The 22,706-nt window shown below is 31.7% G+C and overlaps 2 protein-coding genes across 3 annotated transcripts; both read right to left on the bottom strand.

The window, feature by feature from the left end:
* Nucleotides 1–523: 523 nt before the first annotated feature.
* On the bottom strand, nt 524–4,351 carry LOC131875409 (cysteine-rich receptor-like protein kinase 10). The gene is made up of 7 exons (XM_059219599.1): nt 3,363–4,351; nt 2,938–3,081; nt 2,623–2,762; nt 2,328–2,538; nt 2,012–2,246; nt 1,182–1,332; nt 524–1,087 (listed from the first exon to the last, which is right to left on the bottom strand). The coding sequence occupies exons 1-7, from the start codon at nt 4,171–4,173 to the stop codon at nt 737–739; spliced, it is 2,043 nt and encodes a 680-aa protein (XP_059075582.1). The 5' UTR covers nt 4,174–4,351; the 3' UTR covers nt 524–736.
* Nucleotides 4,352–13,328: 8,977 nt separating this feature from the next.
* LOC131074170 (cysteine-rich receptor-like protein kinase 44) lies at nt 13,329–17,324 on the bottom strand. Of its 2 annotated transcripts, XM_058010738.2 has the most exons (7): nt 16,074–17,324; nt 15,653–15,796; nt 15,404–15,546; nt 15,109–15,319; nt 14,798–15,032; nt 14,046–14,196; nt 13,329–13,951 (listed from the first exon to the last, which is right to left on the bottom strand). In XM_058010738.2, exons 1-7 carry the CDS (start codon nt 16,906–16,908, stop codon nt 13,628–13,630), a joined length of 2,043 nt encoding a protein of 680 aa, XP_057866721.2. In that variant the 5' UTR covers nt 16,909–17,324; the 3' UTR covers nt 13,329–13,627. The 2 variants fall into 2 exon arrangements, with proteins under 2 accessions (XP_057866721.2, XP_059075583.1); XM_059219600.1 differs by lacking the exon at nt 15,653–15,796.
* Between the last annotated feature and the right edge of the window lie 5,382 nt (nt 17,325–22,706).

Consider the following 22,706-nt stretch of genomic DNA (forward strand, 5'->3'; position numbering starts at 1 on the left):
ACCTGAACATAATATCCATAAAACTTCTTGCATAACACTTCAACACCTAAAATTGGAATTGAGACAATGCACAAACATTGCAAGAATGTCCTCCAAGTCACAACACCTACTACATCAATGTGGACAAATGTGAAGCATTTTTTTAACAGACCAATCAAATCCTCTTTTGACAAACAACCAAATTGTCAGCAAACAACAATCACTAGCCACATTAGCTGCAACAACAAGAACATGAAAAAGATAGCAGTGCAATGTCCACAAAACATAAAGTTTATATCCAAATCTATAATACCAAATTCTGAAATGTGAAGGAGTGTGGAGTATTCTTCCAACTAGACTTTAAATACTCTTTCGTGCATATCACATCCCCTCATACTAAAAACATTCCAAAAACAATAACAACTTTAGCTTCATCAAACCATAGCAACATAATCTCCACAACATTGATGACCAATCATCTAGAACAACATATATTTGTCAAACATAAGGTATATTTACTACTACAATAAAAACTGAAAAATGGTTCATGTATAACTATACTTTTATATTCTACGTCGATAAAATATTTTACAACTTATATTCTATCTTTTAATTTACAGGTAGGTGAACTGAAAAATGATGCACATTGCATCATATTTAATAATTAATTAAAAATAAAAATATATTATATTTTAATTTTTAATTAATAACTACGATAAAAAATGCCGTTTGATGTCTGAGTAAACAGGGGGTGAACTTATCTAGCTTCAACTTCGGTATTGGAAGCTTCATATCCCGAACGAATCCCTGACAAAGATGATGTCGTTCCATTTTTATGCTCATCATCCCCCCAGCTTGATTTTGAATCTGGTTTTAAAGCATGGCTCTCACCTGTACTAATAAAAGCAGGCTTTGAAGGATTTGGCAATGTCACTGAACTGCTAGAGATCATCGTAATAACATCAGACATAACTGGTCGAAGTGTTGCATTTGCTTGTACACACAGAAGCCCAACATGAATGCATCTTAAGGCCTGCTCTTGACTGACTCCTGGTGTCTCTGAATCTACCATATTCAGTGCATTTCCTCCCTCGAACAGTTTCCATGCCTGAATTACATGTCATTAAATAACTAGAATCTGACTGTCTAACACTATAAATAACAGTTGAGGAAAATGGGTAGGGGGAAATCAAGTTTGTTACCCATTCAACAAGGTGTTGCATATCGTATGGAAGATGATTATCATTGTTTTTCCTTCCGCTGACAATCTCAAGCAGTACTACTCCAAAACTGTAAACATCTACTTTAACTGACAGCTTCCCTTGCATTGCATACTCTGGAGCGATGTAGCCGCTGCATTGAAATAGAAATTGTTACAACCTTTATTTTCATCTTGAAATATGTCCAACATTTTTCCTACAGCTAGCCTCCACTAAACTAACACATGAGCATAGAACTATCCCTTTCGAAATTCCAATCATCCGTGCTCCTCCAAGGTCACAAATCGAGGGATTTTGACGAACCCATATTTCTTCCAACAGTGATTTCTGAATGTTCTTTGATGATTCCAAAATATCTATCATATTAACAAATTCTATGTCACTCAACAACAAACTCCATTTTCATTTTTTGTTTTCTTACACACTAACAATGGAAGCCATCTCTTTCTCAAAATATATTTATTATTCTAAAAATCAAGAGGGCTATATATTTTTTGAGAAAAGAAAATTATCAAATAAGCCACATGATAAACTGTTGACAATTTTTATGGTGGAAGAAAAATTTGGTGATATTTCATTGATGATTATATTTTGTAACGATTAGAAGGGGACCAATAATTGACAAGGTTCACAATAACTGTAAAGAAATCTTATGTTGATGAATTGCCCTCACACACAAAATTTTGAATAGTTTTCAAAAAAATCCTTACAAATGAAAATTAATTAATCTATGATTATATTATTAACAATAAGATATCAAATGCTTAATCAAGGTCAATTGATATTCAAAATCAAATCGATTATATTATTACCATGTGCCTGCAACTCTTGTATGGATATGTGTCTTGTCTTCAGGAAAGAGTTTAGCTAAACCAAAATCAGCTAACTTTGGATCTAGTTTGTCATCAAGCAAAATATTGTTTGCTTTGATGTCTCTATGAATAATTTGCAGCTGAGACTCTTGGTGAAGATAGAAAAGGCCACGAGCAATTCCAATGATGATGTTATAACGCTTTTGCCAATCTAACTCTCTACGCTTCTCTTGATCTGTAATCCAAAATTTGAAACTATTCACACCTTATTGTCTTTCCCAAAGAAAAAGAAAATTAAAAGTTAATGATGACTTACCAAAAATAAATGTGTCCAAACTCTTGTTGGCAAAATACTCATAAATGAGAAACCTTTCATCTCCATCTATGCAACATCCCAACAGCCTTGCAAGGTTTCGGTGCTGAACATTTGCCACCAGTTTCACTTCATTCATAAAGTTTTTCTTGCCTTCCACAGATTTGGCAGAAATTTTTTTCACTGCTATCTCTTTTCCATCTCTTGTTGTTCCCTGAAACATAAAAGGAGAATTTAGAGTTCTCCATGTGTTGTTAAAATAACTTTACTCTGGACTATGAAGAAAGTGTCGACCCACCTTATATACTAAGCCAAAGCCTCCCTCTCCAAGCTTATTGTTGTCATCAAAATTATCTGTGGCTTCTGCTAACACTTCAAAGCTATAAACAAATCTTTTATCTTCCATTAAGCCGACTTTAGGGGAAAATCCATGAATCTCTGTAGTTTTAGAAATAATGAGATAAAAGTGGGTAAGCTTAGAGAATTTGGAAAATCCATACTTCTCTGTAATTTTAGAAATAATGAGCTAAGAGCGGGTTAGCTTAGAGGATTTGTTATACTAAAACATAACATGAGAAATTTATACATGAAAAATATATTTTGAACGGAGCACCTTTGTTGACGGTAGCATAAGTTACTTGCTTCCCAAAAATGGCAGACCTAACCGATTTTCTCAATACAATCATACAGACAGACAAAACTAGAATCACAGCTACAATAAGCCCCAATATTATGGGTACTGCTTTTGAAGACTTTTCTGCAAAATACAGTTCAATAGTTATTTATTAGAATCGTGCCACTATTCATTAAAAACTGGAAACAAGAAAACTGGGTTACAAGTTCAAGTCACAATAATGAGTTAAATCTTTTCTCATTAATGAATGAAATAAAAACCCAATATGTATATGTTGATAATGTGTTATAGCTTCAAGTCAAGATGGATATTCAAATGGCATTGAAATTCAGGAGATCTCCATAACCATTCAATCTTGGATCAAATAAATAATACTGATTATGAAAAGAACTGATAATACTTACTTCCTGATCTGGAATTAGTTGGATGTGTGGATACCGCAGGGGAGGGAGAGGGAGAGGGCGACTGTGCAGAGTCGAAAAATGGGTATATCTCATATCTTACCTTGCAGCTCCTGCTCAGAGACTGGGCTCCCTCTTTTTTAGCACAGCATTTGCTCAGATTTGCTCTTGCGGCAACTAAGCATTTTCTGCAATCTTCTATTGATATATCTCTCCAACACTGAACTAAACCATATAATTTTCCTTTAGCCGAATAGTTGGCTGATCCGGCAGCAAATCCCTTATTTTCAGGGATGTAAGCTTTGTCAGACAGATTGGACAGAAGGCTGCTGGTTGTGGACACGAAAGCATCCTTACTGCTATTAATATCCATCGTGTTGAGCAAGTGAAATCCGGTAGTGTCTAGAATTGAGATAAAATTAGAGTTCTGATAGCGCATGAAACAGTCATCCAGCCATATTTGCCCACTTATGTCGTTGGAGCAAAGATCGTGCATACTGTTATTTGCTTCCTTCACACAGTTTGAGCAGCTCGCTGCTGATATATTCCCAGTGCACTGGAGCAGACCATATACCTTATTGGGATATTGGCCATGGGAAGAAATATTAAACCCTGAACTTTTAGGTGCGTTGAGAAATAGATCTTTGATAACCAGGTTTAGGTTTGTGGAGTAGCTGCTGCCATTGGTGAATGTTGAGGAATTGTCACATCTGTTCCCTACGTAGGTACATATGACAGAAGGAAATTTCATTACAAACAACAAGAGGAGGAGGGTTGGAAGAAAAGCTGTTCCTCTGGAAAGGTTGTACTTCATTTTGTTAGTCTCACTTAGTTCTGAACTTAATTGCTGTGTGCTGAATTCTCAGAGGTTGCAGGGATGAATTAGGTAGGGTTATTCTCAAACATCATTCATTTCAGAAAAATGTTAATTTTCACCAATAAAAAATAGAATAAATCATAGGATGTTATAATATCTTATTTGCTATTTGACTATTAAATCTGATGATGTTAAATATTTATACATAAGATTTGAATATATTATTCACTATTTGACTAATAAAACGGATGATGTTTAGGTACACACTGTGAAGATAGCAGAATCACTTCTTTTCTTTAAAGAATTATTTGAATTTGCACAAATTTCTTATAAGATAAAAAAAATATATAAAAAATAAGTTGTAATTAATAATATAGAAATGAAAGGCTATTAGCCTCTATCATATCTTTAGATTCAAAATTAAGATTATTATTACAATTTATAAATAACTAGAAATTAACATTTTTACAACTTGTAATATTTTATTATCTTCATTCTAAATCTTATTCAAAAGATATATTAATCACCCATACATTATCTTATATCTAAATTAAAAAGCAAAAGAAAAACCATTCAATGATAATCATTATATTATCTTAAACATAAATTTAAAATAAAAAAACAAGTCATTCAAAAGATCCTCTAAATATTTTCTGATCGAGTGCATTATCTTGCATCTAGATTTAAAACAAAACAAATTCAAAAATATATTAATCACTTATTATCACATCGATAATAATCGATAAAATATCTTGAGCCTATATGTAAAGGAAGAAAGAAACCATTCAAAAGATGGATTGGACCCTACTGATACGTCAGTAGTGATGAATACATTGTATTCTAAATCACACATAAATGGGTGGACACAATTTTCTGTGCCAGCTGCCACATTTTTCTTCATTCAATGATTTGACTCTTTGACATGCGTGAGTAGTGCACGAGTAAGGTTAAAAATGTGCCACTCGAACAAGAGACGAGATATATTTCAATTCAATTTCATATTTTCTTGTGAAACTTCAACGTCTAACGTTAATTGCATGTGCAACATGATAACGACTGAGGAAGACTAAATTCAAGACCTTAGCTGTAGTTGCACGGATCCAAGAAAAGGACAAAAGAAAAAATGTTTTTTTTCAAAATTTATAGTTAATGAAAAATAAAATTAGATTTGAAGAATATTGTTTTAAAAATAATTTTCTTATGAAGTAGTTCTCGATATAAACATCATTGTCTTATTTTATTATTATCAATGTTACAAACATTTTTAATATTGTACATTCATTCCAACATTAACATAACTAAGCAATGTGATATTTTGAAACATAAACGCATAGTTCTATCTAATAGTTGTAAGAAAAAAATAATAATAAATAGTGAACTATTCTATCTAGACTCTCATAACTATATGAAATCTTATCACTAAGGTAAAATATTTATTAAACCTACATATAGCTTTAGGTTCAATTGAATACCTTATGAAACCAATAGGAAGATCAAGACGTCATGAGGTGAATTATAGAACTATAATTTTTTAATTTTTTTTCATCCAATAAAATCCCTATATGTGTTTGTACCTGCACATAACGCATGAAAATTCATGTAGTGTGATTCCATCTATTGAATATATGACCATACAATTTTATTTTTTTTATAACTTGACAATGACCTTTTAACTTCTAAGCATTCTTTTGCAACCATCATACATCATACAACTAGTGTTTGAAAGGCCAACAACCATTTTTGTATTTTGAATTATTATTAGACTTCCATCTCATTTTGTGAACATCATTTCTCATTCCATCAAGAAAGATTGGCATTGCCAAAATAAGTTTAAGTTATAGCTCTCTCCTTGGCTTTTGATAGCATTTGCTAGTACTCTGCAAAACCTTGTAGCATTTGAGGTTTTTAGTGCACTTTGTTTTTTATTATGTTAGCAAGGAAAGGGCCTTGAACCCTACAAAATATCAAAATCAGAGAGTAGCAACAAAGAATCCATCTTCGAACAGCCAAACAAGAAAACTGCACCACCCTCTCTCAAAAGTAATAATAAATCATCATGTCCACATAACTAAATATACTTACCTTATCAAGTCGCCGTCTGTAACCCATAATATGACTATGAATAACTAAACATAAGGAGTCTATAAACTTAGCAGAGCAGATAGTTTTAATAAAATTCTGAAGCATATGACACGCAGGCATATTCATAAGAAAATCATTATAACAACTACGCTATACAAGAAATCTTGAAGAGAAAAAGTAGAACATAAACAACACATTCTCATATCTATTAACACATTCTAGGGTAATGATCTTTAGTAGACAACAAGTATAAAGTTTTTATATATATATTGATGTTCTTATCCAAATATTATTATAGATTATCTTTATATTTCCAAAAAATAGTATTTTTTCAAGAAATTATTTATGGTTGCACAAATATCTTATAGTGTCATTACAAAATCAGAAATATATATCAAAAATGAGTTTTAATTCAAAACTGTTATCCCCTTACATATCATATCATTAGAACTAAAATTGAAACAATATTGTTAGTTACAATTAATAAAGAGTTAAACCTTCTTTACAATTATAATAACTTTGTTGTCTTGCCTCTAAATTTTATTCAAAAGATGTATGGGTCATATTAATAGACATCAATCGATTGTCTTTTTTTTTTGTATTGAAATAATGTAGGTAACATTACAAGTTACATTTGAGTTGTAGTAAGAAGTTGAAGGTGAAAAACTAAATCAATCAATTGTCTTAAACCAAATAATAATCAATACATTATCTTGAATCTAAATATAAGATAGAAAAAAAAAACCACTCAAAATATCTTCTGTTCATGTCAATAACAATCAATGCATTATCTTACATCTAAATTAATATAAATAATAGTCACTAGTGATCACATCAGTAATAATCAACACATTGACCATTATCTTGATTCTGAATTTAAAATTAAAAGGGAAACCACTCAAAATATGCTTTGATCACATCAGTAACAATCAATACAAGAAAAATAAAAATAATATTCAGTGGTGAACACATCAGTAATAATCAATACATTGACCATTATCTCTAATATAAATTTAGAATAAAAAAAGGAAGCCACTCAAAATATTGACCATTATCTCTAATATAAATTTAGAATAAAAAAGGAAGCCACTCAAAATATGCTATCATCAGTTAGAAAAATAAAAATAGCATTCAGTAGTGATCACATCAGTAACAATCAATACATTGACCAGTACATTGTGTTTGCCATCACACGTAACTGGGTCGAAACATTGTGTTTATCTGCTAGTTACCACTTTTTCTTTATTTATTCATCAGATAGGTTAAAAATGCCGCACTCAAAAAGAGTTAGATATATTTCAATTCAACTTCACCTTTTTCTTGTGAAACTTCAACGTCCTACATAAATTTCATATGCAACATGACAACAGCCGAGGAGGATTAAATTCAAGACTTGAATGCAGTTGCACGCCACAAAGATTTTTTTTAAAAATTTTGTACTTTTTCTATAAAAGTCTGGATTGCTTTCAAATTTATGATCAAACAAAGTGAAAATTAAATTTTAATAAATAAAAAAAATATAATTTAAGAGATACTTTAGTGTATTTAATAATTTATTTGTATATATAAATTTATAATTAATTAGTATAATATGTTTAATTAATTTTATATATAATTTAGAATAATGTCTTAATGTATTTACATAGTTAATATAGACATATTGAATACATCTATCTAAAAAATGTCAAGAGATATCTATTGGGAGATTTTTTTTTTACTAGATAATATTTTATTTTACTCTAGAATTATTATATTTAAGTTAATTCATGTAGCATAAATATTAAATACTAATATTTTGATATGTAAATGACTATTAAATTTATGATTAAAAAGTAAGTGTTTTTGTTAACATGCTCACAACATTACAATCCATCTCTTGCTACCATTGTAGAGTGTCTCTAGGCATTAATTATAAATGGTACATTTTGACCCACATACTATATGTAATATGGAAAAAGAATTTCTAGACTAATTAATGTATTAACTTAAACCAATCCTTCTCCCATATAACATTAAGGGAATTTGAAAGAGGGATATAACATTAAGGGAATTTGAAAGAGATTAGCTATTGTCCTCAAGGGAGATCTAATTTGCTTGGGTCCAATCACCTTTTTTTTTGTTGCAATAAGGATTGTTGAGAGTGTGTATTGAAGTATGCTAACAATGACTAAATTGAACAAACTTAACAAAACATTAATGATACAATGTAGAAATATATGAATAGAAAGCATGTATGAGAAAGGGATACAAAGATGAATCTAGTGCTACAATGTGGAATAGACTATGCAAGATGCTAGCATGAGGCACCAGTATCCAAGTGTTGTGAAATTTGGAATCTTGAATTCGAATAGACTTGAAAGTGGTTTAGACACTTGTCACTAAAAAATAGGGTAGAACTTGCATGACAATAGTGCTAGGCACTAGTATCTTTAAGGTTTTTGGTAATAGCAGTTTGACGATGTCTTTCATATTCCTATATGTCTTCTCCTTACTACTCATGGGTAGAATATTTTACATCTATGCTTGTTTGTACACATGAAAGTGGGGAAATAATTTTTATTTCTAGGGGCTTGTCTCTATCAAACCCTAATTTGGTTTTCTTTCCTCCACAAAAGTGATGATGATGATAAAATTTTCCCCCTCTTGAGGGGTATTAAGCAAAAAAAATAAAATAAATACTATAATGATAAAATTATCTTTAGATGTGACACCTTCACTAGGAGTCCCATATAAGGCGATGTTGTAGTGTTCCTTGAATTTTTGCATGTGTTAGTGCATAACATGACACAACAATAAATAAGAACATCATCAATACTTGAGCATAACTTTATTGTATTAAAATTTATAGCTCATAGTGTTGAGCATTTTCCATAGATAGATTGCATGTCTAGATAGATTCTCTCTTAGAAGTTAGATCCAAAAATGAGAGAGAGAGAGAGAGAGAGAGAGAGAGAGAGAGAGAGAGAGAGAGAGAGAGAGAGAGAGAGAGGCTATTTTATATGTATGCCTCTAAACATATTTCAAAACCCTTATTGAGCTAGGGCAAAAGGTATAATTATTAAGACACCAAAGTTGACATTTGAGTTTTTCAAATTTTTGAAAATCACACGTAGGATACTACCACCCTATAGAATTTGATGATTTAACCTCACAAGCCAAGAATCATCTACAAACACAATACCTATCACATAGAAAAATCAAGCAAAAATAATTTGGTCAATGAAACTTGACAATTTTGTATTGATTGCACAAAAAGATTATATTACAATGAATGATGAATTCTTATGAAAGGATGAGTAAAAACCTAGATGCAAACCATAAAGCTAGATTAAAGTAGCTAGCTCGAACTATCACAATCATAATAAATGAGACAACTTAAGCTATTATTAGCCTAATAAAATAAAAGGAAAAAGACCCTAAATTTAGCTTAAGTGAATAGAGTAATTAGAGGACATAATTAATTAATTATTAGAAAAATATCCTAATTACTCCAACACACTCAAAACTAGTGTCCTGCCATTTTTCACTTCTAAAGTGACAAGTGTGAAATGATTTAGTATAAATATGTAATCAAGCTCCAAACCATATTCATATTACAAATATAATTAATCATGCATTCAAAAAGGCTATCAAATCTAATATGAAATTGCTAAGGGTGATAATTTATAACTCTACACATATTTAACTTTACTTACTTCTATTATTAATTATAATGTTGTCCCTTATGCATATATATAGGTAAATCCAATTCAATTATCTTATATGTTTAATATTTGATCATTTATTCTATCCCCATCAATCTAATCAATCGTAGGCATGAATCCAACTTCACTTTTGGACTGAGGTCAAGTTTCTAGGTGTAAATTCATCATTGCAAGTGTGTTCTTGATCACCAAGGTCATCTTTGTAGGTGAGGTCATCCCCACAAGTGTGACATTGATCACCTAGGTCAATTTTGTAGTTATGAGGTCATCCTTGCAAGTGGAACTTGATAATTTTAAATTATAAAAATATAATATTTCATTTATTTCAATGGACCAATATCATACTTTTCTCTCAATTTAGTATCACTGGAATCCATCAACACTTGAGATCCCCAAATATAACAAGAAAACTCATTTACATTTGCAATCAAATCATGCAACAAATCAATCACATTCTATTCTACTCATCAAGGAAGATGTTATTAAAATTTTACTCCATTTATTTTTTTGTTTTTGCATATGTATAACAATTTCAATTGTAAAAACAACACTAAAATTGAGAATCATAATTTGTAAAATTCTCTCCATGGCATTATTTTCACCTAAAACATTTATTCTACTATGCAAACCTTAAAATATTGTCAAAAAAATCATTCACGCATCGATTATCAATTTTCCTGTTTTTAATGAGTATTTCTCATGCTTACTTTAAATGATTAAAACAAGTAATCATAGGAAATATTATTTGTTGAATCATGTCCTGAATAGAAAATGTGAGTCTTTTTTACATTTTTCTATCTATATTATCATTTTTATTGACCATTTATTACATTTAGTGTAGTTATATCTACTACTTTTGTATATCCTAATTGTAAAACTTCTCATGAATATTTAGATTTTAGTATATTCTCCTTCCTAATCCACTAATATACAAAGTTGTCCCATTTAAACATAATCATTTAATATGCCAAACATTAAACTCATACTATGTTTTCCATCACAAAAAAATAAACAAAATAATAAAATAATTCAAAATTCAAAATATGCTAAACCTTAGAACACATAGATTTTAAAGAAAATAAGACACATAAATTTAAAGTATATATACAAACAAAGCTCTCATATAATTTCAAATTGAAACCTCTATAATTTCCTCGAGGTTTTTAGTTTGGAAGGAAAATAACCTTTTTAACTATTCTCCTTTTTGCCAAATATATTAGCACTTCGTTAGAAAAACAAAATAAACCAAAGAGTAACTATCCAAAAAATCAAACGTAAAAGTACTACTACTTTCATATTTAAATTTTTTGAAGATTCAACCTAAACTTAAACTTTGAGAAGGGTTTTACCAAATGGAATCTTAAGGAAAATAGTAAATTTACATGTTGCTGGAATAGATCTAAATACTAACAAATCGTATCAACACTCCTTTCTGTTTAGTTCTTCACAATAGTAATGGTGGTTGTCTTATCTTCAATGCCAGTGTCGTACAAGCTTTAAACGGCTCCCTCAATCCACACCAAACACTAATTTATTATTAGTTCCTGCCCCGCATGGAACTACTGGGGAGGCTTTTTCTTAACTAGTGATTAATCTTCATTGCTCCAGCCAATCAAATATTTAGATTCGCTTCTCTAAATTTCTTTCCTATATTTGTTATGGATAACTTGCTAAAATTTTAATTAATTACAATTATAAATTAATAATATTCAATTTTGATTGGTTTGTCAGTTTTTTCAGATGCGTTTCAGAGGTGTTCACGGTTCCCTATAAGAGAGAACGCACAACTATCAAGCTCATAATTCTTGTGCACAATCCCGTCCACCACTCAGGTGCGTTCTGTTTTGGGAATGGGCGTCCATGCAGGAGACAGTTACATGTAAAAGTTAATTAATATCACTGTGCCACATTCCACCACAGTTGTCGACCTCTCACCTGCAAGAGCAAAATACAAGCTGGAATAACGCAAAATTATTTGACGCGTGGACTGCTCAAGATTTTCAAGAGGGTATTTGATATTTTTCATGGGTTAACCCTTAACCCCAAATTTACATGTTAGTTCTTCCAATTCTTCTCCTCTTACTTCTTCAAGCAATAAAACTATTACGTATCCAGCTAACAGAATTTACATTTGGCTAATAGAATTGTTAGCAGAGGATTATATTTGAGTAGATGTTTGCAGTGTAGTATTTCTCCCAACTATTATGGTTAGCTATAATTTACGTCATGTTGCTATCTGCTCTTATTTCAGTTGTGTGTTTATTTGATTGATTGGTCTGTTTAATATTGCAGATGAATGGTTTCAATACAGATGACTGTTGGCCAAAAGTAACATAATATATAATCATGATTTCACTAAAACTTTCCATTTTAGAAGAGATTTTAGAATTTGAATGTTGCTTGTTGCACGAATATGTACCCATTCATGCCAGCGTTGCACCCAGACAAAGCTGGGAGATGGAAACTCAAAACTTAGGATATTCCAACGCTCCCAGCACTTCTTGACGGTAGTTTAAACCCAAATATTAGGCACTGATCAGAATTCAATTGCTCGAAAATATTCTAAACTAAATTCCAGGCATATTTCCAAAGTTAATGTTTTTCATCTCAACTACCTAGTCATACAAACCCATTTACAGCAGAGATCTCAAATTGTTACCTAACCTCACCTAAAACGTTTGTGCAAGTACTAGAGTGGTTTATATTGTTGAGCTGCAAAAATACAGAGCTAGGACTATTTGGGTTAGTTCATGCCACGCTACAACTTTGAGGTAAGTTGAACAAGAAATGGTAAAATTTTACATAAGATCTGAAATAAATTATAAAAGTGCCTAATCAAATTGAGTTATTCAGTGGTCAACTGTTTTTTCCTAATTGCTTGACGGTTTTGAGTGTCTACTATATTCTTTGTTCTATTATATTATCCATTGATAAGGTTGTCTTTTAGATCACTGTCAAGCCTGGCATTATTTTGTGCATTAGATCTTTCTGTGAGAAGGGAATTGCTTTGCATTTACCTTTTGTATGCAATGCACTATTTGCCACCCATAGAGCTACTTCTTGAAAAAAATAGTTGCCGTGAATAGATTGCAGCAAGTTGTACTCATTGAGATTATGTGGCCTTAAACAAAAATTATAATTGATTGCTAGAATGAATTTACATGTCTTTGTCTATTAGTTTTTAGGTATTGCTTGGCTTCAGAACTTCTCAATCTCTTTACATTGCTAAGCTTTAGGATGCCGATATATAAAATGCTAAAACCTTGTGGTAGCCATGCCCCAGAACAATGAACTACAATGACTTTACAATGGCTAAATCTCTAACTATAAATTATGACAAAAAATTGTTGCAGATTAACAATCATCTTATATACATGTGCAAGTCTTGTCCATAAACATTTCTATTAAACAAAACCAATCCACAAAAAAAATTTGCAGCTCTGGGCAGGAACTACGCTGCCCTGCAGCCCTTGTTTCCTAGTAGCCATGCCTCATGACAGCACAACTGAAATTTCATAACGGTGGCTTTGATACGAGATGTAAAAGAACTTCAAATGAAATCGATCGAAGTATAAATAGGCTAACCCTAAAAACTTCAGCTTAACAAGAAATCCGCTACGCCCTACTAAGCTTTAACATACAATCCATAGTAGTTTCATTTTTGGTCACCTTGCTTCCAATTCAGTAACGGTGGTTTCGTTTATCTGCGATGTTTCCTTTTCATTGTACTCAACCACGAAGCTTGACACTGGCTTTGAAGCATCGCTCTCACTATAATTTATAAAAGCAGGCTCTGTAGGACTTGGCAATTTCATTGAACTTCTAGTGAGCATCTTAATAACATCAGACATAACTGGTCGAAATGTTGCATCAGCTTGCACACACAAGAGCCCAACATGAATGCACCTTAGGGCCTCTTCTTCTACGAGTTCTGATGCCTTTGAATCTACCACATTCAGTCCATTTCCTCTCTTGAATAGTACCCATGCCTGCATTACAACATCAAATTAGAAGAACTTAGCTGCTAATATTGAAAAACGTAACAGTTGAGGGAAATGGGTATTGGGAAATCCAGTTTCTTACCCATTCCAACAAGTTTTGCATATGGTATGGAAGATCAGCATCAGTGTTTTTCCTTCCACAGACAATCTCAAGCAGCAATACTCCAAAACTATAAACGTCTACTTTAACAGACAGGTGCCCTCGCATTACATACTCTGGAGCCATGTAACCGCTGCAGTGTAACAATGAAATGGTTTACTAGTTATGCTGGTTTATATATTTTTTTAAACAAAACATCAAGTGGGTTGCAGCCCTGCTTAATTTTCCACAGGTTCAGTTTTCCATTATAATTTTTACTAGTAGAAAGTAACAATTTAGAAAAAATTACATAATGATTTCTAAACAGCAACAGTTGTCATAGGAAATAGAAAGAGGGAAAATGAAAAGAGGTTTCTCACAAATCTATTAAGCCTCAAAAACCCATAAATTAAATAGAAGATAAAAAGAGAATCCATGATCAAACTCTTATTACAATATATTTAAGCACACAACTACTGAATAGTTATTTTGTTAATTATATTTTTTTTTAAATCTGCTTAATTGTTCCCTGCTTTTGCTATGGCAAAAAGTCTACAAGGCCCTGATATTTGTGTACATTGAATCCTTTAATATATTATATAGATGTTTTAAGAAAATCATTTAAAAGAAAAAAATTGAAACTTTAGCTTAATTATTGAAAATAAACAAAAGCATTTGCCAAGCTTCTTGAATGCTTAATAACTACTAATTTAAACCTAAAAGAATAGAGATTGTACTCTCGTTTTGATGTTTACCATGTGCCTGCAACTCTTGTTTGGATCTGTGTCACATCTTCAGGGAAAAATCTGGCTATACCAAAGTCAGTGATCTTTGGATTGAGTTTGTCATCAAGTAAAATATTGGTTGCTTTAATATCTCTATGAATGATTCGCAGTTGTGAATCTTCATGAAGATAGTGAAGTCCATGTGCAATTCCAATGATGATATTGTAACGCTTTTGCCAATCTAACTCTTTGCGCTTCTTTGAATCTGTAATCCAAATTCTAAATACATCTGTCACATGTTCGTCTTTTCGAAAGCAAACTAAGGTAGAATGGTAACTTACCAAAAATAAATGTGTCCAAGCTTTTGTTGGGATAATAATTGTAAACAAGTAGCCTTTCATCTCCCTCAGCACAACATCCCAACAACTTTGTAAGGTTTCGATGTTGAACATTGTCCACCAATTTCACTTCATTCAGAAATTCTTTCTTGCCTTGTAAAGAATTCGTAGAGAGCTTTTTCACAGCTATTTCATTTCCATCTTTAATCGTTCCCTAAAGCATCAAGTAAATATTTAGATTTTTGCATCTATTGTTGAACAAATTTTACGTAAGACTAAAATTTATATGTCGGCCTACCTTATATACATCACCAAAACCTCCTTCTCCAAGCTTGTTGTCATCATGGAAATCTCCTGTAGCTTCTGCCAACACTTTTAAGCTGAAGGCAAACTGATGCTCTTGCATAAGTAGCCCGGATTCATCGGAAAATTCTTGCCTCTCTATAACATTAGAAACCAATGATATAAAAATGGGTAAACTTATAAAATTTGTCATAGAAAAAACTATGTCAAGAGAAAACAAAGTACTACAAATAGGTTTAAGCACCTTGATTTTGGATAGCTACAGTTATTGGGCTCTCAAAAATAGCAGATCTAACTCTTTTTCTCCATGCAATGAAACAAATAACTAAAGCCAGAATGATGCCTCCCACAAACGCTAATGCTATAGATAATGTTTTTGTAGACTTTTCTGCAAAATACAATTTAATATTTTTTATCATTATAAGTATACCTCTTTGAATTGAAGATCGAAACAAAATTAGTAAATCTTATCTTAAACATAGTTATAGTATCTAGGAGGTAGTCGCCACCAAAAGAAACAAAAATGGTGTAATTTAAAATGTCCCAAAAATAAAATTGTATAAATTTTTTGGATCATATAAACACATTAGAATGAGAACCAGTGGATAAAAATAGAAACATTCGAAGCCCTAATAATAATAAAATTAGAGAGTAGTAGTGCATACTTTTTGATGTCGTTGAAGTAGTTGGATTGGATCCCTCGGGGGAGGTAGAGGGAGATTCAGCAGAGTCAAAAAATGGGTTTGTATCATATTTTACCTTGCAGCTCCCTAATGGAACCTGGACTCCTGGTTTTCTATAACAACAACCCTTCAGCTCCTCCCTTGCTGTTACCAAGCATGTTTTGCAATCTTGTACTGATATATCTCTCCAACACTGAACCAAACCATACAACTTTTCTGATGCAGAATAATTGGCTACACCAACTGAGAATCCCTTATTTGCAGAGATATAAGCTTTGTCTGAAAGGGTCGACAAAAGGCTGATGGCTGTGGACTCAAAAGCCTCCCAATCGCTATTAATTTCAACCCCGCTGAAAATGGTACCTCCACCGCTAGTATCTAGAATTGAAAAGAAATTAGAGTTGTTGTAACGAAGGAAGCAGTCATCAAACCATATTCGCCCACCTATTTTGTTGGGACAACGTTGATGAATACTGCTATTCGCTTCCAGCACACAGTTTGAGCATCTCTCTGCTGATATATTTCCAGTACATTGGAGGAGACCATAGACCTTATTGGGAGATTGGCCGTGGGAGGAAGTGTTAAACCCTAAACTTTGAGGTGCGTTATGAAACAGATCATTGATGACTAGATTTAAGTTTGTGGAATATGTACTGCCATCGGTGAAATTTGAGGAATCATCACAGGTGTACCATACATAGTCACTGCATATGGCAGAAGGAAAATTTATGGCAGACAGCAAAAGGAGGATTGGAAGAAACTTTAATCCTACATAAGGAATTAAGGGTAAAGAGTTGTACTTCATCTTGTTTTTCATTTCAACTCTGAATTTAATTCTGGTTCACCAAGATTTAAGCAATTACAGGGGATGAACTAGGCAGTAGGCATGTAGAGAGTGAATCACTTATTTTCTTCAAGTGATTACATACTTAGATTGTAGATTTTTTTTTCAATGTACAAAAAAACAAAATAAAAAATATCAAAGGCGAGCTTTGATTTCCAACCATAGAAATAGAAGGCTGTAAATTGGCTGTCATATCAAATCTCTAAACTTGAAATTGAAATCTTTATTGATATTTATAAGTAAAAAAAAATTGTCTGTGGATAATTTGTGCTCTTGAAAGAGAGGTCAAAAGTTCAAATCCCACAAAAAGATAGGATATGTACATCTTATCAGCTTCAACCCATTCCCGATCATAAAATAAATAAATAAAATAAAATAAAAAATGAAATCTTTCAATTTTTTACCCTTCATTTCATTTAAATTTCATGTAGAACTCATAAAAATCTTATTTCTTTGGCTGTAAATCAGAAAGTAAAACTAAGCCATTCAAAAGATGTATTGATCGCGACTGATACGTAACTAGTGATCAATACATTGCCTTCACCATCGTATGTAACTAGGTTGAGACGATTTTTTCTGCCAGCTGCCAGTTTTTCTTTATTCAGTGATAGAGACTCTTGGCATGCCTATAGCGATAGGCCAGCCAGATTTGAAATGCGCCACTTGACTAAAATAAAATATATATTTCAATTCCACTGCGTATCAGATCGTTGCTCGCTAGGTTTAAGATTGCGAAAGTTGAGGAATATGACTGATGGAAAATTCATCACAACAGCAAAAGGAGGGTTCGAAGTAAAGTTGTTCTACAGTAAGGAATAAATGGGAAAGGGTTGTATTTCCTCATCTTATATCTTTTTTTCTCTGAATTTAATTCAACTTCTGTAAGAATAAGTTTTTAGATGGCGTAACGATGAGTTAGGTCTGGCTATTTTAAAACATTATTCATTTCAACAGTTAATATAAATTTTTATTAATGAAAATAAAATAAATATTTATTATTTTTTAATATGTTTAAGATGTAAAAGTATTATTGATTATCTTATTATTAAAATTACTGATGTAAAAGATACTTTGTGAATTATTTTTCATCTTCAAGTAATTATTTATAATTGTACAAATTTCTTACAATATCTATAAAATTCAAAAATAACAATCAAGAACAAATTTCAATTCAAAATTACAAAAATAAATAGTTGTAAACCTTTCATATCATATTTTAAAACTTAAATTATTATTAATATCTAAAAATAATTAAAAAAATTATCAGTAATTTACAATAATTTTATTATCTTGAATTTAAATCTTATAAGAAATTAAACATATACAATTTATAAAAATTATATCATTTGGAATCTAAATTTTGCAAATAAATAAATAAATAAATTAATTAAACTTTTACAACTCATAATAAATATATCATTTTGATTCCAAATTTTGTACAAAAATATATTAATCATATTATATATTATTAAAAAATTATTAAAAATAAGTATATTAATCACTAGTGAATGCATCAATCCAATATATTCTCTTAAACATAAATATGAAAAGAAATAACAAGCCATTCAAAAGATGTAGTGTTCACTAATGATGTCACTAATGATGAGTATCACACACTTGGTTGGACACGATTTTATGCCAGCTGCCACTTGTTATTTTATTTATTGATGAGACTGTGGTTGAAAATGCTCCACTTTAGTAACAAATGAGATAAATTTGAATTCCATTTCATCTTTTCCTTGTGCAACTTCAATGTCAAACATTAATTGCATACGCAACATGATAAGAGTTGAGGTGGACTAAATTCAATATAAGAGCTGCGGTTGCAAGCTTCCAAGGAAAACGTTTCGAATTTTGTATTCTTACTTAAAGAAATATGAATTCTTTCACAATTATATCCAAAGGTAAGAAAATTAAATTGCAATAAATTATAATTTTCTAAAATAAAATTTAAGAAATATTTAACGTTTTAGTATAATTAAGATTATATTAAATGAATTCATACAATCAGTTAGCATAATATTTTTTTAATGTAATATAGTGTTTAATTTGAGTTACTGTCATAATGTATTTATATAGATATATATAGTATATTTTTTGTGTATATGTATTTACATATTTATTTTTGGTTGTATTTTATTGTATGCTTATTATTTATTGGTTTATATGTTTGATTATTGACCATTTATTTAAGATTTATTCAATGAAATCTATTTCTAACATCGATTCAAGTTAGTACTTTGATTGGGCCATGTCTCTAGATGTAAGGTGTTTTCAATAATCATGACCTTGATCATCTTAGAAAAGAAAATTTTATTTAAAATCTGATTCCTTAGAATTCCACTTTAGATATCCCTATATGGGATTAAACTTAGGTTTCCTCAGTGAGAACCCAAAATTTTAGTCAATTAAGCTCAACCCCTTGGACTGTCCTTGATTCTCTTAAAATTGTGAAATTTTCATTTATACATTTAGCTAACTAACCCCATTTCATGTCTTGGTACAAAAAGGAAATTAGAATATTCAGAGGGTTCATTCAAAATAGGTTTCCAACAAATTGGACAACTAGTGTTGTCATCGCCTTGCTGAAGAGTAGCGACATAAAAAGTCTCTCAAATTATCACACGATAATGATCAATCCTTTTTTTGGTAAAAAATTTTAGAGCATGATAGAAAGACAAAGTTCTATTTGTGCTAAAATTGGAGGGAAAGAGGGTGAAAGGGTAGGTGGTTTTTAGGTTGAAACATTATACCACCAACCATTACTTTAAACTTAGACACTTGATTGAAAAGGTTTAGGACAAACAAGGAGGGGAGGTCTTTTGCTTCTTTGTTGATTTCAATAGAGCTTTTGACATGCTACCTTGAAGCAAATTGTGGATTAGAATGGAAGAATTAGAAATTCTAAAACATTATAGAGATACTGTTCATAGGTTGTATGACCAAGTCTACGCCATAATCTGAACTAAACAAGGACTATTAGAATGCTTTGTAAGTGACATTGGGTTCAAGTAGGGTTGTGCATTATCTCCTACTTTATTTGGGTTATACATTGACAAATTAGAGGAATGGATAGATAGGTTTGATGGTGGGGGAGTTTATTTGACCAATTATGTAAAAAAATTGCTTCTATATGTTGACGATCTTATTTTAATGGCAAAAATAACACAAGATTTGAAGGAACACTTGAAGGCTCTAGAGCTTTATTTCCATGAGTTGGGAATGCAAGTGAATACTAGAAAAAGTAAGGTGATGATCTTTATTTTGAAGAGAAAGAAGGTCCATAGGAAATTTGTTTTTGAGTTCAACCCCTTACAAATGGTCAATGAATATAAATACCTTGGCCTTGACTTCCACAATAAACTTGACTTGGAAATATGTAGAGTGAAAGATTGGACAGTTGTGTATGGTGGATGTAATGTTGATGTACTATTTTTTGCTAGATAATAAGAAAGATTGGACGGCTGCGTATGGTGGACGTAACCCATTCTAGGTGAACCATGTTAAATCTCTGTGTTATCTGTGTCCTATTTTATTCCTTTATCTTTTGTATTTAAATCTGCATATAATTGTTAGTTCATATTTGCTTTGGATCTGCTTGAAACCCTAACAATTGGTATCAGAGTGAGGTTTTCTATAAATTGGCAGGACTTTTAGATTTGAGTGGGAGCAATGGAGGATTCCAAATTCAAGGTCGAAAAGTTTAATGGCTAGAATTATCAGTTATGGAAAATGTAGATGGAGGATTACCTATATCAAAAGGATTTGTGGTGGCCATTAGAAGGAAAGGAAAAGAAAGCGGCCATAATGTCAGATGAAGAATGGGACATTTTAGATAGAAAGGCACTGGGATCCATTCGATTGTGCCTTGCACCGTCTATAGCTTTCAAAATAGCAGAAGCAAAAATGGTTGTAGATTTGATGGTGACATTGGCTCAGCTGTATGAGAAACCCTCAGCTTCGAATAAGGTATTTCTTATGAAGCATTTGTTTAATTTGAAAATGAGTGAGGGAGTATCTATAGCGAAGCACTTAAATGAATTTAATACAATTGCCAGTCAATTGTCTTTGGTAAAAATTACTTTTGCAGAAGAGGTTAGGGCTCTCTTGATTTTATGTTCTTTGCAGAAAGCTGGAATAGCTTAGTTATGGTTGTAAGTAACTCTGTCTCTGGAAAAAATACCTTGGTATTTGATGATATTGTTGGTGTTATCCTAAGCAAGGAAATGTGAAGGAAAAGCACAAGTGAGACTCCAACATCATCAAGTAGTGTTTTGAATGTGGAGAGCAGAGGAAGATCAAAGGAAAGAGGAAAAGGCCCTTGGAATGAGAAGTCATGAGGGAAGTCGAAGAAAGGATGCTCTCAATCTAGAGGAAAGAAAGATTGTTGGTACTGCAGAAAGCCTGGTCATCTAAAGAAACACTGTTGGTCTCAAAAAAAAAAAGAACGAGAGAAAAATGAAAATGACAATAAGGAAGCTAATATTGCAAGTAATACTTTACATGATGCTTTAATCTTATGTTTGGATAATGTTAATGATTCCTAGGTAATAGATGTAGACACTCAAAATTGTCATGTCTAATTAAATAAATATTTTATTTATTTAATTATCTAAGCCTAATTCTTCTATTAATTAAATAAATTTTTATTTATTTAATTAATTCATTTATCCTCTTCTAGCCTTATTTTTCATTTAAATAAATACATTTATTTATTTAAATTATCCGTTTCCTAAATTAAATAAATATTTTATTTATTTAATTGTTCTACTTCTTCTATTAATTAAATAGATCTTTATTTATTTAATTAATTCATTATCTTTTTCTACACATGACACATGTCATTCATCTCTTAATTCCTACACTACCTACCTCTTTCATTATTTTGGTATTTCTTTTACCTACCCTCTAATCCTAGCCGACCTCCTTTTTACACCTCTCAATCTTAACCCTCCATTTCATATTGTATCTTCTATTTAAGGAGATGCTTTCTTCATTGTCAAACCCTAATCACTCATGCTAATGATCTTTCATGCAACTTGGCTACACTACAATTCCACTTGCAACCACATTCTGTTCTTTGTTGAGCTCTTGTGCATACAAAAATCTGAGAGCAAGCATATCAAACAAGATCAATGGAGATAGGAAGAATGGAGATCAAAACCCTATTGGACATGTGATGGTATAATCTTTGTGATTTTGAGTTATTTTGCATTGTCTTAGGTTATCTTCATATGTTATGGTGGATCTTTGTTCATTGTTAGGCTAGGGTTTAGTGGTTGAATCCATTTTAGTCTTTCAATATTGTTGTTATTTGTTTTCCATTTTCACCATATACATTTTGGCATGCCCGATGGGACTCTTGTCCCTTTGCATTTAACATTTTGAAATGTTGTGTAGGCATCAAATGGAGATCTCATCAAGGAAAATCAAGCCGGATCAAGGACGGTCTTCGCCAGGACGATCAAGTAAGGACATGGGCAACCTCTTTCAATCCAACGTTCCAAGGCGAGGTACATCATCATCTTGCAAATCAAGGACAAAAGGAGTTAGAACAAGAGTTAATTAAAGATAGCCTCTCAACGACATCAAATTGAATATCTAGCAAGCTACAAGTGTCAGATGAGGTGGCATCCCAGTCATCACTCCTCCAGTCAGTGTGGTCCACCTCAGCATGTCCAGATTCAATGTACCTAACTCATGGAAGGTGGCACAAACTCCGATGTACCTACCCCGGCTATCCATTGGTCGATTTTTCATCTTATCTTCTT

The sequence above is a fragment of the Cryptomeria japonica genome, chromosome 4 (assembly GCF_030272615.1).
Source record: "Cryptomeria japonica chromosome 4, Sugi_1.0, whole genome shotgun sequence".
Lineage (NCBI taxonomy): Eukaryota > Viridiplantae > Streptophyta > Pinopsida > Cupressales > Cupressaceae > Cryptomeria > Cryptomeria japonica.

Bases quoted from the DNA above. Each gene is read 5' to 3' on its own strand.
- LOC131875409 (XM_059219599.1), bottom strand. From the start codon at position 4,173: ATGAAGTACAACCTTTCCAGAGGAACAGCTTTTCTTCCAACCCTCCTC. The intron at 2,247-2,327 runs GTAAGTCATCAT...TTTGGATTACAG, and splicing joins TTTGGACACATTTATTTTTG to ATCAAGAGAAGCGTAGAGAG. The intron at 1,333-2,011 runs GTAATAATATAA...ATTTCAATGCAG, and splicing joins ACAAGAGTTGCAGGCACATG to CGGCTACATCGCTCCAGAGT.
- LOC131074170 (XM_058010738.2), bottom strand. From the start codon at position 16,908: ATGAAAAACAAGATGAAGTACAACTCTTTACCCTTAATTCCTTATGTA. The intron at 15,547-15,652 runs GTGCTTAAACCT...CTAATGTTATAG, and splicing joins TGTAGCTATCCAAAATCAAG to AGAGGCAAGAATTTTCCGAT. The intron at 15,033-15,108 runs GTAAGTTACCAT...TTTGGATTACAG, and splicing joins CTTGGACACATTTATTTTTG to ATTCAAAGAAGCGCAAAGAG.